Raw genomic sequence first — 20,353 nt, forward strand, 5'->3', positions numbered from 1 at the left:
ATTTTTCCTCCGTCTTAGTTGTAAATATTTTGGAATAAATCGTTTTTTTAAACGAGCAGGGGAGTTCAAGTCCATTATTGCACACGTTACAATATTTTTACATGTTTACTGCACATATTATATATTACATGTTCTTCAAGCATGCAAACCTACATGGAGTGTAAAGGGAGAAAGGAAATATTATGACTGCAAGTGTCCAGGTCCAGGCAGCCCGCTGGGTTTAGAAGTTAAAAAGCCTTTAATTGGAGAGAGAGAGAAAGAGAGAGAGAGACAGGAGCAGTGATGGAGGCAGAGGTCGACAGCAGAAGAGTTTAACGCCTCAGACTCTGCAATTAACAGCTGTTTAACTTCCAAACACACAGAAGAGGCTGGAGGTTAAAACCATGAGAACACACTGCTGCTCAGAATATTTCCCTTCCTTCTCTCCCCTCCTGTCGTTGTTTAGGGAAACCTGATGTGCTCCTAGTATTCCTGTCTGAATTTCTACATATGGAAGCCCACTGAGGACATTTATTCATACATTTTATTTATGCCGTTTTCCTGTGATAACGAGTTCATATTTTTTGTTTTCTCGAGATAGAGTAATTTATGTCATTATCGAGATAACACATTTTGTTTTCCTGGGATCAACATAATTTTCTCATTATCAACAATTTTGAGAAAATTTAACTCATTATCTCAGGAAAACAAAATGTGTTATTTCGAGATAATGACATAAATAACTGGATATCTCAAGAAAACAAAGAAATTTAACTCGTTATCGCGGGAAAACGGCGTAAATAAAATGTATAGATATATGTCCTCATTGGGCTTCCGTACCTACAGTGTGTCTATATGGTGTTCATGTTATCTCTTGACTGTGTGACAGCTCGTCTCGGTGGAGGGGCCCTAGGGTGCTGGGGGGTATGGGTTGGAAGTGAGGGGGGTGAGGTGTGTGTGTGTGTGTGTGTGTGTGGGGGGGGGGGGGGGTAGTGGGGGGTACCAGATGGTCTCTTCATTAAAAGCCTCTGTACCGCAGGGCTCTCTCCCCGCTATAACCCAGCCGAGCCTATCAGCGCTCGCAATTAGAGCGAGTTAATAGCGCATAGCAAATAAGAATTGTTTATACTAGTTTATTACAAGCCTTAATAGTTTTTACTGCCGCCCCATCACAGGGAAATTAGATTGCCTTTGCGAGCTTTCCGAGGTCGAAAAGCTTCCAGGAGTGAAGTAGTTTTCGGGGTCGTTCAGCTGGTGACGGCGCCGCCGGTCCGTTACAGAGCAGAACGGGGGGAGGAGGGGGGCTTAGAGAAACTGATGTTCAGGACCGCACACTTCACTACTGCAGGGGTCAGTGGAAGACTTTTATATCTGCTCTGAGCTGCAACAGCTGACCGGGTCAAACTGCTTCTCAAGTGCTTTTTTAGCCTAGTTAAGAGCCTAATTCGTTGTACAGTTGAATAGTCTTACTCATGTTTATTTATATAGGCCTTGATCACAAGCAAGCCTCAAAGGACTTACTATACCATCATTTACTTACATCACTATATACCATACTACATCATATACATACTAAATATACATACTGTAATTCAACAAGGGCCAGAAAGTTAAGATCAAAAGTCTGTCTGAGCTCCACCCGCCTGGTGCTCCAAGCAGGTTAAAACAAACTCTGTTTAACCCGGTTCTGTTAGTACCTGGGTCCAGACTCCAGTCTGCATCCTGGATTCTCCCTGATTTCTCTTACATGCGTGTGTGTAGGAGCTTTACATGTTACATGTTAGTCGTTCGGCTGATGCTCTTATCCAGGAAGTGAGCAGGTGAGTTCAGTGTCTGCTGGTCAGACCTCTGACCTTCAGCTGCAGCACAGGAGCTAACCTCGTCCCTTCAGTTCTGTTGAGACGGACAAGTTGTGTGTGTAGAAGAGCAGTCAGCTGCTCACAGAGCTGAAGACCTCCAACATGGCCGCCGGAGGGGAAAGCACTTTATACATATTTACACTCCACATACAGTGATGCTGACAGAAGACGAGGTTACATTGTATTCATCAGATCTTTATCCTGACCACACTAAATCTCTCCGTTTCCTCATTCTCTCTCTCTTTCCCTCCCCCTCTATCTCTCTCTCCCCCCCCTCTCTCTCTCTCTCCAGTGAAGATGGCCGAGCTGCTGGCCATAAAGAGAGAGCTGACAGTGATCAAGGTTCAGATCGACGGTCTGTTGGACTGTGTGGACCGGATGGACAGACAGAGGACGGACTGCTCAGGTAGACGACAGACCGTTTTTACACCTGAACTCAGTCCAGTCCCACCGCCGGCTTTGTGGCAGTGAAGCGACTTTAAATCAGAGTTTGACTGATATGGGTTTTTTGACAACGTCTTTTTTGTATTTTATATCTGTTTTTAAAAAAAGCCCATCTAGGTACAAGCATTGCAAATTAGCCTTGGCTATAAATGTTGTGATATGTGACATCAGACAATTTTTTTAAATGTTCTATGTCTATGTATCTGTCCCTATTCAAATAAACATTAAATGAATGAATGAATGAATGAATGAATGAAGGCCCATACTGATATTTTTGGGTTGGCTATCTTTAAATTTGACCGTTTTCTTTCCAGAAAATTCCAAAAAATAAACATATTCAGTGTTTCCCCCCGAATGTTCTTCTCATCAGGGTGGAAAAGCCTCTGAAACAGCATTTAGACCGTCATGGGACACTAAAACTCTCCACTGAAACCCAGGATACCACTACCACTAGTACTAATACTAAGACTACTAATACTAGTATTGAATTTGATCCAAACTTTGCATTAATATCAGTTCAGATTAAGGGCTTCCTGTAGACAACCAGTGTAGTATTGATCAATTCCACAGTGAATATGTAATCAATCAAACTGCATCATATCATCATATCAGACTGGACCAGATCTGATTTTAATAAAAGGACGATATCGGCCCCAGATATCAGTCTGACAGGAGCTTAAGCTTCCTGGCTAATCCGCCTTGAGAACAGCTGAACTCTAAACTGAACTTTATTATTATAAATATGTTATAAATGAACTGTGTGAAGAGTGGAGTCAGAGCGGTGCCGGTGAAGCAGAGAGACGCCGCTCTGTTTCCATCAGATCTGATCTGCTATCGCTCAGTAATGCTTCAATGACAAAACCGCCGCCAGCGGAGCGAGGATTATGACAGCGAGGTAAACAGCGATAAACAGCAGCCTCATAACCTTTCATAAGCTCTCCTTCAGCAGCCAGGAGTTATCTTGCTGTCCGCCGTGTGTGTGTGTGTGTGTGTGTGTGTGTGTGTGTGCTTGTATTTCTATACCAATGAAAAAAAAAAATCCTCACAAGGATATAAAGATGAGTGAGGACATTTTGACGGTCCTCACTTCTCTAAGGGACTATTAGGATAAAGATTTGGGTTTAGGGTTAAAGGATAGGATCAGAAATGAGTCTCTTCATCCTTGTAGCTCTTGGACTCACAGACAGTATTGTCTGTAGTTGTTGGACCCACAGACAGTATTGTCTGTAGTTGTTGGACCCACAGACAGTATTGTCTCCCGTCAGCTGTCAGTTGAAGCAGCGAGCTCCGCTGCCTGTTGCTGCAACAATGAAGAAAAGCCGTTTGTGTCTCCACAGTCGAGAGGAAACAGACTCAGTTCCTCCGTTACTCATCGTTCACTAATCAGGAAATCACAGAACTATTTTTCTCCGCCGCAGCACAGAGCGCTGTGGGGTGAAAGGCGGTTCCTGGCGGAGTGATCTGGTTCCGGACGGTCGGGTCAGATCGTAAACAGTAGAGTTCGGTAGAAGACAATCCGCCGAGGGGAAACGGTCGGTGCCGCCGCTTTCCGGGCCGCGGAGAGAAATACGTCGGTCGCTCTCCGGATCGTTTTCACAAACGGCTTTTCTGGAGATATTCTGACAAACAGTTTGGACTCACTGTTGCAGCAAGAGGCAGCGGAGCTCGCTGCTTCAACTGACAGCTGACTGGAGACAATACTGTCTGTGGGTCCAACAGCTACAGACAATACTGTCTGTGGGTCCAACAACTACAGACAATACTGTCTGTGGGTCCAACAGCTACAGACAATACTGTCTGTAGGTCCAAGAGCTAAAGGAGGGAGAGAGGAGTTATATAGAGGAACTAAATCAATCAACTGATCCTTTAAGGTTAGGGGTTAGGGAGTGAATGTTGTCAATGTAATGCAAATGTGTGTGTGTGTGTGTGTGTGTGTGTGTGTGTGTGTGTGTCAGAGTGTCCTCAGAGGGCCGACTCGCCCCACCGAGGCTCGGTCAGCAGTCTGGAGAGAGAGAGTCCTGAACCTGGAGAGGCCAGCGAGGACGAGCCGCCCCCCCACCAGCACTACTGCCCCCACAACTACCACCACAGGGTAAATAACACAGTGTTCTACTGCCCTCTTGTGGATAATCTGTGTCGCATCACTGCATCATCAACAATCAATCAAATCAATCAAAACTTTATTTATAGAGCACTTTTCGTACAAGTGAATCAGTTCAAAGTGCTTTCCGAGGCAGCAGATCAGACAGGAAGTGGACGGGTTACAGCAATAGAGACCAATGCACATAACAGTTAGAGTAGAACAAAAGAATAAAATAAGACACAATATTAAAAAAACTAAAATAATTAAAATAAGATGAGCTAAAACACTAAAAAAGCAGAAAGGTAGGTTTTAAAAATATAAATATTATCCACTTTCCTCTGCCTCCTGCCAGCTGGACAGGAAGACAAACTGAATTTTAACTGTGTTTGATCCAGATTTGATGTTTTCACTGCAGGACAACACTGGAACAAACATCACATCTGAATCAGAACCGGTCAAAACCACATTCTGTTTGGTGGATCGACTGTGGGGGGTATCTTTGACAGATACCTGTACTGTTACTTTACTATTTTACTTCAGTAGAAGTAAAAGTTCTGGTGTAAAAATGTGCTTCGGTAAAAGTAAAAAGTGATTTAAAATGTCGTCAGAGTAAAAGTTCCTGAGTTCATCTTTAGAACAGAGAACGTTGTCAGCTGTGATCTTTTCCATGCGAACCACAGGAGGCTTCGGCCGACGCTTCCACTTTAAACATGTTGGAAGTGATTTCTCCATCTTCCTTTCCCTCCTTCCACCATCTGCTGCCAGAAACTCTTTCAGCTTTAGAAGAACAGAACCTCTTCCTGTTTTGTGCCGTAAAGCAACAGACCTTTTTCACAAACATGGCTGCCGTACTTCCGCAGGGTAAAGCTCTGTTCTCAACAGAGCTCTGTCTGTGATTATTTTGTGTTTCAACATAATGTATAACACAATACAGGTGTTGTCAGTGACAGATCTTTCTGTTTCTGTTGTCAGACGACTGCGCAAGTAACTGTGATCGAGGGTCACAACATGCTAACTGGCTAACCAAGGCTAACGCTAATTTCTGTACTGTTAGCATTTTGTGACCCTCCATCAAATCACTTTTTTTTTTATCGTTGCGCAGTCGTCTGACAACAGAAACAGAAAGATATGTCAATGACAACACCTGTATTGCGTTATACATTATGTTGAAACACAAAATAATCACAGACAGAGTTATGGGCGACAGAAAGTTGGCTTATTAATATTACTGGCAATGGTGAGAACAGAGCTTTACCCTGCGGAAGTACGGCAGCCATGTTTGTGAAAAAGGTCTGTTGCTTTACGGCACAAAACAGGAAGAGGTTCTGTTCTTCCAGAGCAAACGGAGCTAAAGCTGAAAGAGTTTCTGGCAGCAGATGGTGGAAGGAGGGAAAGGAAGATGGAGAAATCACTTCCAACATGGCAGCCATGTTTGTGAAAAAGGTCTATCCAGCAGATTTCCCTCCAGATCCAGCAGGTGGAGAAACAACGGAGGATGCAGAGTAGAGGCTGACAGGCTGCTCAGTGACGGTCTGGTTTGTTTACGGGAATTATACTAAAGTCTCAAAATGAATGCGCTGATGATTTATTGATGTTAAAATGAAACAAACACAGAGCAGCTTTAGTGTTTTCCTGAAAACATAATTGATTTTTATTTCACCTCGGTCGGTTGTTTGGTTGCTGATGATCACCGGCTGCAGGTCTTTATATTCAGAAGTTCATCAGCCGGCGCTCCGCTGCTGCTGTTCCTCTGCAGGGAAACATAATGATATAGAATTATCCTGCAGGGCTTCTACCTGTCTGACAGACTGAAGCCTCATTAATCTGAACAGAGCGGCCGCATTGTTCCTCCCACAGCCTGGGTGTGTGTGTGTGTGTGTGTGTGTGTGTGTGTGTGTGTGTGTGTAAAATGGAGTGTGGAGGTAATTATTATGAGATAAGTGTGTGTGTGTGTGCAAGAAAGTGTGTTGAATGAGCAGGAAATGAACATTTGTCAGTGTAAGTGAGTTACAGAGGGTGTGTGGGTGTAAATATGAGGTGAAAGTGTGTGCGTGTGTGTGTGTGTGTGTGTGTGTGTGTTACATGACCAGGGGAGATGAGGATGATGAGGATGAGGAAGGCTGATTGCAGTGTGAGTTAATTGCCTCCCGCCTCGTTAACAGCTCCTTCCTGTTCTGTTCTGTGTTTCCAGATAAAGCAGCATCAGTCGGACCTGGAGGACGACATGTGATGCAGCTCAGGTACACAGACCACATGCTAATGCTAACGCTAACTTTACGAAATGTCCGGTGTAAAATTAGACTCCCTCAGGCTGAGTGGTGGGAAGCATCATGATTGATGCTCATGTATTTGTTGGTAGAATAATTATTGGTAGTGTAATTAAGGTTAAAGGTTAAGGTTTACTTTTATTGTCTCTCTTGGGAGAAATTTGTCTTGATGAGAGACGGCGCTGCACAGTAACAGACATCTCACAATTCATACCTTATACAGAGCCGCATAAACATACAAAACACACAAAACATTAAAGAAATAATCAAATAAAAAAACTAAAAGAAAACAACCTAAAAACTATGGAGAGGGCGAGGGAGCCTTGTATTTGTATTTAAGTGTTCTTGTAATTTTTGTTTTGTTGTAGATGTATTTGTGTTTCAAGGACCCCCTTGAAAACAAGATGATTCATCTCAAGGGGTTTATCCTTTCAGTGAAGTTCAATATAACAAACATCAAACACAGGCGCACTCATGTGATATAAAATCTAAAGGAAACTGCCTCTTTCATCATGCCTTTTTCATCCTTCTTAACTTTCATCATTGTTAATTTTGTGTCCTCAGACTGTTTCCTCTCTAAGCTGGGATCAGTACCTACAGATGGAAGCTGCTTCAAGGAGCCGCTGGAAACATGAACTGCACTGAAACTGGATCTGCCTCCATAGTTCAACTCTGTCTGTCTCATTCTGCCGCTGCGTCTCCAGGCTGGAAAATCTTCCTGCTGACTTCTGGATTTCATAAACTGATGGCAGCTTTAAAGGATGTTTTTGTTAGATTGTCCTGTTGGTCAACTTAGCTGTTAAAGGATCAGTTCATAGATTTAGTTCCTCTATATAACTCCTCTCTTCCTCCTGTAGCTGTTGGACCCACAGACAGTATTGTCTGTAGTTGTTGGACGCACAGACAGTATTGTCTGTAGTTGTTGGACCCACAGACAGTATTGTCTCCAGTCAGCTGTCAGTTGAAGCAGCGAGCTCCGCTGCCTCTTGCTGCAACAATGAGTCCAAACTGTTTGTCATAATAAAAATAATAGCGATAGCAGCTGCATGCTAACACTTTAGCATACACTATGTTGAGTGATAGTAGCTCCATGCTAACACTTTAGCATACACTATGTTGAGTGATAGTAGCTCCATGCTAACACTTTAGCATACACTATGTTGAGTGATAGTAGCTCCATGCTAACACTTTAGCATACACTATGTTGAGTGATAGTAGCTCCATGCTAACACTTTAGCATACACTATGTTGAGTCATAGTAGCTGCATGCTAACACTTTAGCATACACTATGTTGAGTGATAGTAGGCTCCAGTAGGCACATAGTGTCTGCTTAAAGGAACACTTCACCATTTTTTAACCTTATCTCCATATATCAGTCCTCACTAATAGTCCCCAAATCCCCACCGATGACGTCATCGGCTGGGATTTCCAACTCGTAGAAACTACAACCGCTCTTGTAGTTTCTACAAGTTGGAAATTAATTTTCGGACTTCCCACGGCCCGTCTCCGAGACACAGAGCAATTAGACAGACATGGTGCCGTCTCATAGCATGTGTTAGTGAGGACCAGTATATGGAGATAAGGTTGAAAAATGGCAGTGTTCCTTTAAGTGTTAGCATGAAGCGATGATCTACCAGGGACACATGGATGATTGTGGTGTCTAAGTTCTCATCACTGAACGGTAGGGCTGGGTATCGTTTAAAAAATGACGATACCAGTACCAATACCAGTACCCTTAAAGTGATACCGATACCAATAGAGTACTTCATTTGATACCTTTTTTTAATGTTTTGGTGGCATCTCGGCACGCTGAACTGCCGACTCCGTCACACACACCGCGCTCGACTTCACCACAGACTGTATGGGTTGTAGCTGCTGCGGTAGCGGGCCAATCACACGTCGCATTAAATCGAAGAACGCTTGTGGTGATTGGCTGCGAGCAAAACCGTACAAATAGTCATTTTTTTCTAGATCTGTGTACAAAAAGTATCGAATGCAGGTATCGTTTGACTGGAGAAGTTTCAATACTACTCGGTACTGGGTTATTTCGGTCGATACCTTAAAGGTATCGAGTACCGATACCCAGCCCTACTGGACGGCTAAGTTGACCAACAGGACAATCTAGCAAACATTCTGTGTATTCCTTTAAGATTCTGTAGCCTATAGTCATAGAAAGACAAGTGATACTGATACTGTTGATATACAGTAAAGCATCAGTTCTCCATGGAGCTCCGACAGTCTGCAGGTTTTCAGTGAAATCAGCTGCCGCAGTTTGGCTGGAATGAAAACCTGCAGACTGTTGGAGCTCCTTGGACTGCAGCTGAGGAACCGGCAGGAAAGTCTAGAACACACTGTTGGTGTCAGTGAAAACCTCACAGAGAACAAATGTCTTGTGAAGTGTGTTGTAGCCTCTGTAGAAGTCCTCCATGCTGTTATCCTGCGTTAACTCTGCACATGATTCTTTCTTCAGTGTCATACATCAAATTAGTTTATTGCCTTGGTTCCCAAAGTGGGGTCCGGGGTCCACCAGGGGTCCTTCAGGGGGCTCCGGGGGGGTCTGATGCAGTAAATGCAGGACTTCTGCAGCAGCTCGGTGTGCAGCTGAACCTGACAGCGGCACCTGAGGCACAACTTCACACTGAGGTTCGACTGATACAGAGGTTTTGAAGGCCGAAACTGAGCCAATATTTTGTGCCAATATTCAGTATCTTTAAATGTGTTCATTTTCATGCAAAAAAAAAAAAAATCCAAGTATTTTGTTCCTCCCTGAATGTTCTTCACATCAGGGTGGAAAAGCCTCTGAAAATATATTTAGATCATCATGGGACACTAAAACTCTCCACTGAAACTCCACACACACACACACACACACACACACACACACACACACACACACACACACACCTATCCAATGGTAGTGAAACTCTGGGATACATTACTGCCTTTAAACTAAGAATTCATTTACATACAAAAATATTGCGTAACAATTAAATGAATAAATAAAATGTGAAAGAAAATGAAATGTCCTGTCTGGTTTTCCAGTCTGTTTTTTTTCCGCAGCGTGTTCAGAGGAAGCTGCATCATATCAGAGCTGAACAGATCTGATCTTTAATAAAAGACGTCAGTCTGAGCTGCTGCTGGTAATGAAGGCAGCGAGGCGGCAGCTGCAGAGTCTCATCACTGTTGATCCTCATCAGGCCGGTTATCACTGTGTGTATGCAGCTGTAAACAGGACTGCAGTGTGGTTTCATGGCTTTATGGCTCTCTGGACTCTACAAACCAGTAATCTTAAAACACCCTTACATCTACATTAATTCGCCCCTTAAGGCCCTGACACACCAAACCGACGTCAAAGAACCAGCGGCGACGAAGGCTGACTGTTGCGTCGCCTCACGTCGCCTGCATCTGGTCCAAAAAGCTACAGCCGACGGCCAACTAGCACGTACGTTCTGCGCCTGTGTGAGGGGAAATAACTCTCCATACCTTATGTCTGATAAGAAGTTGCAAATGGCACTGGCGTTGTCAGCCCTTGGTCTTTGGTTGTGGAAGAAGAAAGGAAGAGGCGGAGGCGAAAAATAAGGAGAAACCGCACTAAATGGGTGAAATCATGAATACTCCAGCGACAGGCTCAAGGGGCTTTCCCCAACCTGTCGAGAGCTGGAGATAAATGAAACCTCCGATTTTAAAAATTTCGCTCGGCTCTTTCCCGTTCAGTTCCACATGTTGAAGGAATTTATCGGTCCAATCATCCAGAGGCAAAACAACGAACTACCAATCAGAGTGATCTCTCTCACCGACGGGCTCCGACGCCGATTCAACACGTTCAATCGGCCGAAAAGCCGCCGACAGGGTCCGACTAGTGCCGACGGTGCGGGACACACCGCAAAAACTAGGGACACCGACGCTTACCGACGGCCCGACGGCCCGACATTGCCCGACGGCCGACCGTCGGCCTGGTGTGTCAGGGCCTTTAAAGGTCCACATGGTGTAAAGCAGGACTCCCCTTGCCTCTGTGATGATAAAGGAGTTGGATGTGCTATCTAAACATGGTGAAAGTATCAAAACGCACGGGGGCTCATTCATAAAACTTACCAGCAGGTTTAGCGTGACGTTAGGGGCAAATACCGTCACGGCAGGGTGTTTCCTCATTCATAAACATGAAATATCGGGACGTTATCAGCGTTATCGTTTTCCCCGTTCTTCCACCCCTTTTGATCATTTACATATTGTGAAAGCAATTCATAAAAGCACACCGCGCCGCAAAATATACCACCTGTTCTAGTCAGACGGTATATTGTAGAAATGAATGTTAACTAATGAAAATGAATGTAAATTATTTAAAAATCGATAGATAAAGTCACATTGTGTCCTAGGGGATTAATTATCAATGGAAACGTGAAAATGTTTAATAAATATGACTCGCACACTGGCTGTGATTGCGGTTGTAATCGCCAGTTTCCATCTGATTTGATTCAGTTTATCATGATAAAAAAGAGTAGATGACCATATCCACGTCCCATAAACTTTTTAGCAGGTGCGGAGTGTAGTAGGGTCTTCCGGCAGCGGCCTTTTAATCACTCCGAAAGTCAAAACAAAAACTCACGGTGAGGCATCTTTTAGTTTCTATGGTCCTCGCCTATGGAACCGCATCCCAGAAGACCTGAGGGCTGCTGAGGGTGTTGACATTTTTAAAAGCAAACTCAAGACCTACATTTTTAGTCTAGCTTTTACATCTTAATCAGAACATTTTAGGTTTTTATTCATTTTTATTTTTTATTTATTTATTTAGTTATTTTTAATGTTTTTACCCGTATCTTGTTATTATCTTGTTTTATTTGTTTTAATCTTGTCTCTGGTGTTTCCAAGTGTTTCCTTAGGTTTACTGTGTCCTACCAAGTTCTCATCTGTGAAGTTTCCTTAGTTTTATTGTGTCTTATCAAGTTTTAGTCTGTGAAGCACTTTGTGTTACATTTGTTTGTATGAAAAGTGCTATACAAATAAAGTCTGATTGATTGATTGATTGATAGTAGCTGAAGTAGAAGAAAGAGAACGCTGCACATTGCTGCCAATGCTCCCATATATTTATCTTATAACGTTTTGATAGGTCTTCATCAGGTGACGATCACCTCCGGCCAATTTATAATTTCAGTAAGTTTCGGTTTATCATGGCCAACATTGCAGTTACAGCAGTAGGACTGACTGAGGAGGAAGAGGTTTATCTCTGCTGCCCACTGACACACAGGCGGACAGGTGTTACATATGTAAAGCTTAATTAACATGTTGGTTTTGATTGGCTGTCACCTGGGATACAGTTGAAGATAACACAGCGGTAATGTGGCTCCGTCACGGTATTCACGGGTGTGATAAATTTATGAATCAGGGAAAATTACTGTGGTGCAGATTTTGCGTCCTGCTATTCTGTTACCGCTGAGTTTTATGAATTAACCCCACGGTCGCCAACTAAATCCACACAATCCATATTAGAAAAGCGAGCCTCTAAACGAGCCGTTTGGACTTCCGTAACTTTGTGGCGTCACAAAGGTTCGCTCATTATCATTTCTGTAAGAAATAATAGACTAACAAAGTGTTTTTTTCAAAGCGGTCGAGCGGTCGTCATCGTTTATTACCGGAGAGTTTTCCCTACCTGTAGCCGCCGGGCCGCGGCGTCTCACGTTTCGCTCTCGAAACGGTTAGCCGATCGGAACGGAGGGTCGTTAATATTAATGAGCCTTAAAGACACGGCGACAGAAACGGCCTGTTCTTGGTAAGGCTCAGAGAGATGCTGGAAAATGAACGTGGAGAAATGGATTGAGAGTGTTTTTGGTTCATGACACCACACACACAGCTTTGAATGGACAGAAAGACACTAAATAAAACTCTGGACAGTGGAGAATATGGGAACTTTAATTCATACAAAATCCCCTTAAAATGAGCCAAGGGAGTTATTACTAATGGAGGAGACCATTGAAACCTCCTTAAACTCCACCTAATGTTTGACTGCTTACTTTCTAATTTAATGTAAAATTCAGGGAGACAGGAACTTTCCTTTAATAACTCATTAATAACCTGTAAAACTGCAAAAAATCCCTTAATTTCTACTGTCTCCACGAACCAATCCCTTAAAATCCCATGATACTAACCTTACTTTTTTAAAGCTATGTTATGTTTAATGGATAATTAATGTTTATGTAATGAGAAATTAATGATTATTATTTTAATACATGATCCTGAGCAAGTACTGTTGTTATTGTAGTAACTTTCATTTTATTATAAAAATCAGCTGCATATCATCAAAAACCTTTTCAGCCGTCTGACTTTGTCAGCTGCAACCTGCTTTGCCAAAAAATAATAAAATCAAGTTCATATGTTTATTGTCCCAAAGGGAAATTGGTTTGCAGTCAGTAAACACAAAGGTAAAACCACATGGAACAAACACTGCAGATAAAAACCGAACACATAAAGTCAAATAAGCAGCAGAATCCCTAATATAAGATCATTTATCAGTTCATAAAACAGACCAGTGAAAAAATGCAAAAGAGTTCAATTTTATCGCCTTATGAGCTGGTGAAGCAGGTTAGTGGAATAAGACACAAAGGAGTTCCTGATGAATGAGCTTACATAAGTAACTTTCATCATTTTCCCCTAGTGATCATTAGAGAGTCATGATCCTTTATTGGGAATATACTAAACATTAGGTATGAAATAAATCGGTTTATGTTTGACCATATATTATGGTCAAACATTATTTTTTTATTTTTTTATTCAACCTTTATTTAACCAGGCAAGTCTATTAAGAACAAATTCATATTCACAGTGACGGACTGACTGGCAAGAGGACAAATGACTGTTGATGAGGAGTTGGGAAGGAAAAGAAGAAGAAGAAAATACATTAATAATGATAATATTAATAAGAGGAAATGCTAACACTTTAGATTAGGGAACACATATTTAACTATTCACTATGGGTTTTCCCTCAATAGTTTAATCATTTCTGTGTTAGTAGCACCTTATAAACCCCATACGGACGAAAAGCCCAGTTCATGTGCAACAACTTCCTCACTGACTGATGAGGAGGCTGCTGAGTTTATGGGGTAAAATTGTAGAATGCAATAGTGCAGAATAAGGTGCTAATAAGTGGTTTGTAATGACTAATAATGAACCAATACACTACTAATATGCATGTTAATAAGAAACTTATTAATAGTTAATATGTGTTCCCTAATCTAAAGTGTTACCAAAACACGACACACGACAGCTCTGTCCTGACTGCAGTAAAATTAGAGAATTATTTTCCATTCAAGTTGTTTGTTTTCCTGAGCTGATATCAGTCTGTTGCTGTCCCTGCAGCATCACGTGAGAACGAGTTAATCAATCACAGTGAAGCGCTGCGTCTTGTTGACTGTTGTTTTAATCATTCATTAGAGCCAGGCCGAACTTTGACACACGTGTTTGTTTGCAGTGCATGCTGGGTACGTCTCTGCTCTGTGTCAACAATGGAACCGGCTCCTCCTCCTACAACTGGCTGGACGAGTGTTGGAACCAAATGAGCTGAACACAGTTAGTGAAGCGGTTTCATACTGAGGTAAGAAACTCTGAAACTCTGAAACAAGGCTCCTGGTTTCCATCATGCAGCCTGATGGACTTTGTTCTATTAACCATATTTCTATAACATCGCTGATTTATGTGTGCAGTGCAGCCTGGATTTAAGAAATAACAGAGTGTGTTGTCTATGTTTTGTTCACTTAGGATCTTCTGACAGCTGATAGTGTGAATTTATTTCCATTTCATGTACTTTGAATTGCCTTGTTGCTTGTTGTTGTTCAGTAAGGTGTTTGTCATGCTGCAGCTCTGTCTTCACATGCAGGGTAAATAAATCTTCTTCTGTATTCCTGCACAGACCGGTTTAACAGACTAGACAGTTTAAAGTGCAGTGTTAAACAGCTGCTGGTCTGCTGTTGGTTTGTTGCTTTTTGACAGTTCATACAGTGAATTTTTGACTTTACTTTTGCCTTTTATGTAATTTTGATTGTAATTTTGCATTGTCGTCTGTTGTTTCTCTGTAACTTTTATGTTTGTAGATTAAATGTTGCTGCTTTTCTCTTGACCAGGTCTCTCTTGATGTGCAGTGCAAATATACTGTACATACCGTATCTTCCTATATAATACTTTACAGAAAGTATGTTTAAAGCTGCACTAGGTAAGATTTTAATGTAAAAATCCAGTCGTCTTCTCAGTCTAAATCTAAAATTTTGTTCAAATTAACTTGTGCTGGTACGCTCACACAGGAAGTGACCGATCCAAACTGAAAGCCTGCACAGTCAGTAAAAGTTTAAATTTGGTGATTTTGGCTGCCTCTCATCACTCGCCACAGCACACAGGACTTCTGGGTAATGAAGTCCTCAAAATTCAAACAGTTACCTTCGCTGCCATGTTGGGCCGCCAAACGTGCAAAAGCTCCTAATGCAGCTTTAAAGGTGCAGTAAGGTCTTTCTGACCCATATTACAAACAGACCATAATCTGCAGAGGTTGATGAGGTTTGCTGATCAATAACATTGATTCAGTGATTATTTCACCAGCTGCTGAGTCTCTTCCTGGCCCGGACTCTGTCCTTTCTGTTCTTCTGTGTTTTCAGCTGCTCAGTGCTGGAGGACGGCGCTACAAGCGACCGGTGTCACAACACAAGTCGTTCTCAGGTCAAAAACCCAAATAACAAAGCAGTTTTATTATTCCAGTATTCAGCATGGTGATACAGTATATTTCCTCTTCACCAGACGTTTCTGTTGGATCTCTGCTCTTATTAGCTAGCTCACTCCTATTGTGAACTTGTGACTTTTAACTTTCTGTCCATCACAGGCTGCCATAAGCTGCCAGAGGCCTGCTGATGATGTTGCAACTCCTTGGTTTCTGACAGAAGGCGATAAAAGTAATCAGTTACTCACTCGCTTTCAGACTGTAACTGTGATAAGTTGCCCCGCCCCTTCCTGTCCCCAGAGCATGGCAGCGGCGGCGTCCTGCCCCCTCACCACCCACGTCCTGAACAGCGCTGACGGCGTCCCGGCGTCCCGGCTGGCGCTCACTCTGCACCGCCTCGACTCCGACCTGCTGCTCTGGAACCTGCTGACGGTCGGGTACGATACGATACGACACGTTACGTGACGTTACGTTACGATACGATACGATACGTTACGTTACGTTACGTTACGTTACGTTACGATACGTTACGATACGATACGATACGATACGATACGATACGTTACGATACGATACGATACGCTACGCTACGCTACGTTACGTTACGTTACGCTACGTTACGCTACGTTACGTTACGTTACGTTACGTTACGTTACGTTACGATACGATACGATAAAATATGTTACGATACGATAGTCACACTTTTCAGGATCTGGGAAGAAACCGTTTTCTTTTGTGATGTCAGACTCCACTGGTCTGATTTTGGCAAAACTTGGAGGGACGAAGCAGTTTGGTTTCCCAATAATGTCTGGCATGCACATGCATTACACTTATTGGCCTGATGGGGGTGCTAAGGTACATTTTTTTTAACTTGAATGTGACTCAGACATCACCAGTCTGATTTTGATGACACTTGGGAGTGATGCCTGCATCATTCATGGGGGACGACATCTTGACTTGTTCTCCCTGTTTTTGATAAGTGTAACTTCTTAAATAGTTAATTTTATTGGCTTTTGTTTGTTGTCTGTCAGTCGTTTTGGAAATGTTTTGAAAGTGCTGGTCTGTAGAGAAGACAGTGTCAGTCTGAACACTGAAGTGATAAAGAAGTTAAAAAGCCTTTATTATGATGTGATGAGAAAAAGATAAAAGACAGCACACAGCATCCTGACAACGTTCCTCTGAGAAGAAATAAAATAAGAGCTAAGGAGGGAGGCAGAAGACTTTTCCCTTTGATCAGAGAAAATTAGGTTCGTACTGAGTGACAGTAAACCTTCACATGTTTCCTGATCTTTAGGACTACAAATGAAGATGGCCGGTGTCCAGGACTCGTCAGCAGAGACGCTTTCAGCCCCGGCATGTACAAGCTCCGCTTCGAGACCGGCAGCTACTGGCAGAGCCGTGGACAAACCTCCTTCTACCCGTATGTGGAGGTGAGACTCACTGTCCACTGTCCGGTCCCTGTCCGGTCCCTGTCCGGTCCGCTGTCCGGCCCGCTGTCCGGCCCACTGTCCTCTTCACTGTCCGGTCCACTGTCCTCTTCACTGTCCTTTTCACTGTCCGGTCCACTGTCCCTTCACTGTCCGGTCCACTGTCCTCTTCACTGTCCGGTCCGCTGTCCTCTTCACTGTCCTCTTCACTGTCCGGTCCGCTGTCCGGTCCCTGTCCGGTCCCTGTCCGGTCCCTGTCCGGTCCGCTGTCCGGTCCGCTGTCCTCTTCACTGTCCGGTCCGCTGTCCTCTTCACTGTCCGGTCCGCTGTCCGGTCCACTGTCCTCTTCACTGTCCGGTCCGCTGTCCTCTTCACTGTCCTCTTCACTGTCCTCTTCACTGTCCTCTTCACTGTCCGGTCCGCTGTCCGGTCCACTGTCCTCTTCATTGTCCTCTTCACTGTCCGGTCCACTGTCCTCTTCACTGTCCTCTTCACTGTCCGGTCCACTGTCCCTTCACTGTCCGGTCCACTGTCCTCTTCACTGTCCGGTCCACTGTCCTCTTCACTGTCCTCTTCACTGTCCTCTTCACTGTCCTCTTCACTGTCCGGTCCACTGTCCGGTCCGCTGTCCTCTTCACTGTCCTCTTCACTGTCCGGTCCACTGTCCTCTTCACTGTCCTCTTCACTGTCCGGTCCACTGTCCCTTCACTGTCCGGTCCACTGTCCTCTTCACTGTCCGGTCCGCTGTCCTCTTCACTGTCCACTTCACTGTCCGGTCCACTGTCCTCTTCACTGTCCTCTTCACTGTCCTCTTCACTGTCCTCTTCACTGTCCTCTTCACTGTCCTCTTCACTCTCTGCTTCCAGGCTGCAGACACTCTGCTAAAGCCTGCAGCACTTCTGTGGGTTTGCTGCCATCTAGTGGTTTAAAGCGTGCTATTGCATGTGCCAGGTGATGTCACCACCTGTTGTACTCTATAGGAGGTTTAGTAAAGGTATAGAAGAGTTTAGTTACTCTTTAAAAACCAAATTAATTTTGAGAATGCATCGTTCACACACACCACAACAGATTTCACAGATATTTGTCTCTCTGCAGTGAATCTGCTCACATTAGACCAGACAGAGGCTGCCTGAGAGTCTGCAGGTTTTCATTCAGGACCAAAGTTTCCTCTCAGCTGATAGTTTAGTGACGACAAATAAATAATCACATTGACCAAATAATATCTAGTCAGTCATCAGTCAGAAGTGTAGTGGATGTTAGTGAGTTTGTGTGCTGCTCCCTCAGTTCTTGGTCTCATTTTGAATGAAAAACTTGACCTATGATTGGAAGGTGATTTCGCTGCAGCACCTTTTATTTTTCTGATTTCTCGTCCAGGTCGTCTTCACCATCACCGACCCGGAGCAGAGGTTCCATGTTCCTCTTCTGCTGAGCCGCTTCTCCTACAGCACCTACAGAGGAAGCTGAACCAGAGGAGCTGCAGCTTCTGATGAGACAGAATCCAGTTCAGATCAGGTTCCTCCTCCAGTAAAGGATTCTGGTCCAGCAGCAGGAACTGGACTGGACATTTCCACCTGCTGGTCACATGAAAAGGTTAGCTAACGCTGAAACAGTTAGCCTCAGGTTAGCTTCAGGTTTTGCTCACGGTTCAATAAATGAAAACTTGTTGTCATGAGTTGAATTGAACCATCCGCCCCCCCGACCTCTGACCTCCACACCCTGACTGTCCACCGTCAGACTACTTCCTGTTTCCTGTCTCCTCCGGCTGATCCTTTACAAGTTATTTACATTTTCAGACATCGCATTTCAAATGTCAGGAGAGCAGAGCAGCTGAGTTGATTCTTCCCTGTTGTGTTTCTATTTCTAGGCCAGAATTCACTGCTGTGTAGTTTAGGTTTCTGCTTCACACCCCGACAGTCACCAACAGTCCCAGTCCTCTAACTCTGACCCAGTCCCAGACCCGGTCCCGGACCCGGTCTGCTGCTGCTCCCTGCAGCTCTGCAGCAGCTGGGCTCGTTGCCTTGCTCAAGGGTGAAGGAAGAGAGTTTCTGCTTCACTTTCCCCAGTGTAATAACTTAATACATCATTACCTCAACCAGCAATTATTACATAATAAGGGGTGTCATATTTTTTCTGCCGATGATGTAATACTACTTATTGATGACGTAGTAATACTTAATGATGTAATCATACTTACCAATGATGTTATAATACTTATTGAAGGTTTAAACCTACTGATGATGTAATATTATTTATTGATGATGTAATAACTTGATCTTGCCATAACAGAGAGCTTCCTTCTTGTTTATTGTTGTTGATGTTAAAAACATTAAAGACCTTTTATCATTTCATTATTGTTTTTTTGTTGTTTTAACGGCTTTGAATGTCCCACCGCTTTTTTCATTTATATCCCTCATTATTATTTGTCTATTTGTTATAAAGTTTGAAAGTTCAATAAAATATAAATCATAAAAACAGAACAAAAAACTCCCAAAACATTAGAGACAAAAATAAAATCCTGTTTGGAGCTTTAACACATTTCTGATGATTCTTATGTATATTTTTACTGTATAACATAATCAGTTAAAAAGTTGTCACCCTTTATAAAGTAATAAATGCTGGTCAATGTGATAAAGTATTACTGTCATATTTTTTCCCTAATAATGCATCAGTTGTTATTAGATCATCTACCTGAACCAGTTTACCTCCTTCCACACTGACATCAGGTCATACCTGGTGTCAGTTCTGTAAAGATATGGTCTTTAAATGTCTTTAAAATATAATTATTTTAGTTATTTTTCCTGATGATCACTGACTGCAGGTCAGTTTATCCTCCTGCACTTCATCACATTATCTGACTGGCAGTTATTACATCCTGAGTCTCTATAGAGGATTCAAACCGGCAACTTCTGTTCTTCTCGCTGCTTCTTGAACTCTTTACTGTTTTTACTCATGTGGTTCCTGTACCAGCCCGCTGGTCCTGCAGTACCACGGCTGCTCTCCAGAGGGCGCCGTGACGGGTAAGTGTTTCCTTACACAATAATCTATTTCTAATGAATATTATGGGATTTTAACATATAGAACATTTCTCTCTATTAAACTATATTAAATCTTAGAGGGAAACTAAAGATCACAGGCACACTATACATCCATATAGGATTATTACAGGAATATTATAGTATTTTTTGTGTTGGACATGGGGACAGTGTTACACCTAAAATATTCCGATAATATCACTATAGGGAGTTAGAGTATAGAGACTTTATAGTGACCATGGTGTTTTATCTCTGTCTTATGGTATCACTATAATATTCCTATTATAATCCTATAAGGACTTACATGTGTACTGTTGTAGGATAACTTTGTATAGTATCACTAATACTATAGTATTATAGTATTATAGTAGTATACTATAATATGAACTTACAGTGTGTGTCGTATCCTTATAAATTATTATTGGATTATAGGTTTTATTATACATTAATATTACCACTAATATATTACTATGTATTGTATAGTAGTCCTATAACCCTATAATAATTTTACAAGCAAATATCACAACAAAACTGAAGGATCCTGTACGGATATTATACTGATACTACAG

At 42.8% G+C, this 20,353-nt stretch overlaps 1 protein-coding gene across 1 annotated transcript; it reads left to right on the top strand.

Annotated features, from left to right (window-relative positions):
- Positions 1 to 15,625: 15,625 nt before the first annotated feature.
- On the top strand, positions 15,626 to 18,216 carry LOC139920034 (5-hydroxyisourate hydrolase-like). Its single transcript, XM_071909937.2, has 3 exons — positions 15,626 to 15,762; positions 16,620 to 16,755; positions 18,127 to 18,216. Exons 1-3 carry the CDS (start codon positions 15,629 to 15,631, stop codon positions 18,214 to 18,216), a joined length of 360 nt encoding a protein of 119 aa, XP_071766038.2. The 5' UTR covers positions 15,626 to 15,628.
- The last annotated feature ends 2,137 nt before the right edge of the window (positions 18,217 to 20,353 follow it).

Source organism: Centroberyx gerrardi, chromosome 4 (assembly GCF_048128805.1).
Source record: "Centroberyx gerrardi isolate f3 chromosome 4, fCenGer3.hap1.cur.20231027, whole genome shotgun sequence".
NCBI classification, from domain to species: domain Eukaryota; kingdom Metazoa; phylum Chordata; class Actinopteri; order Beryciformes; family Berycidae; genus Centroberyx; species Centroberyx gerrardi.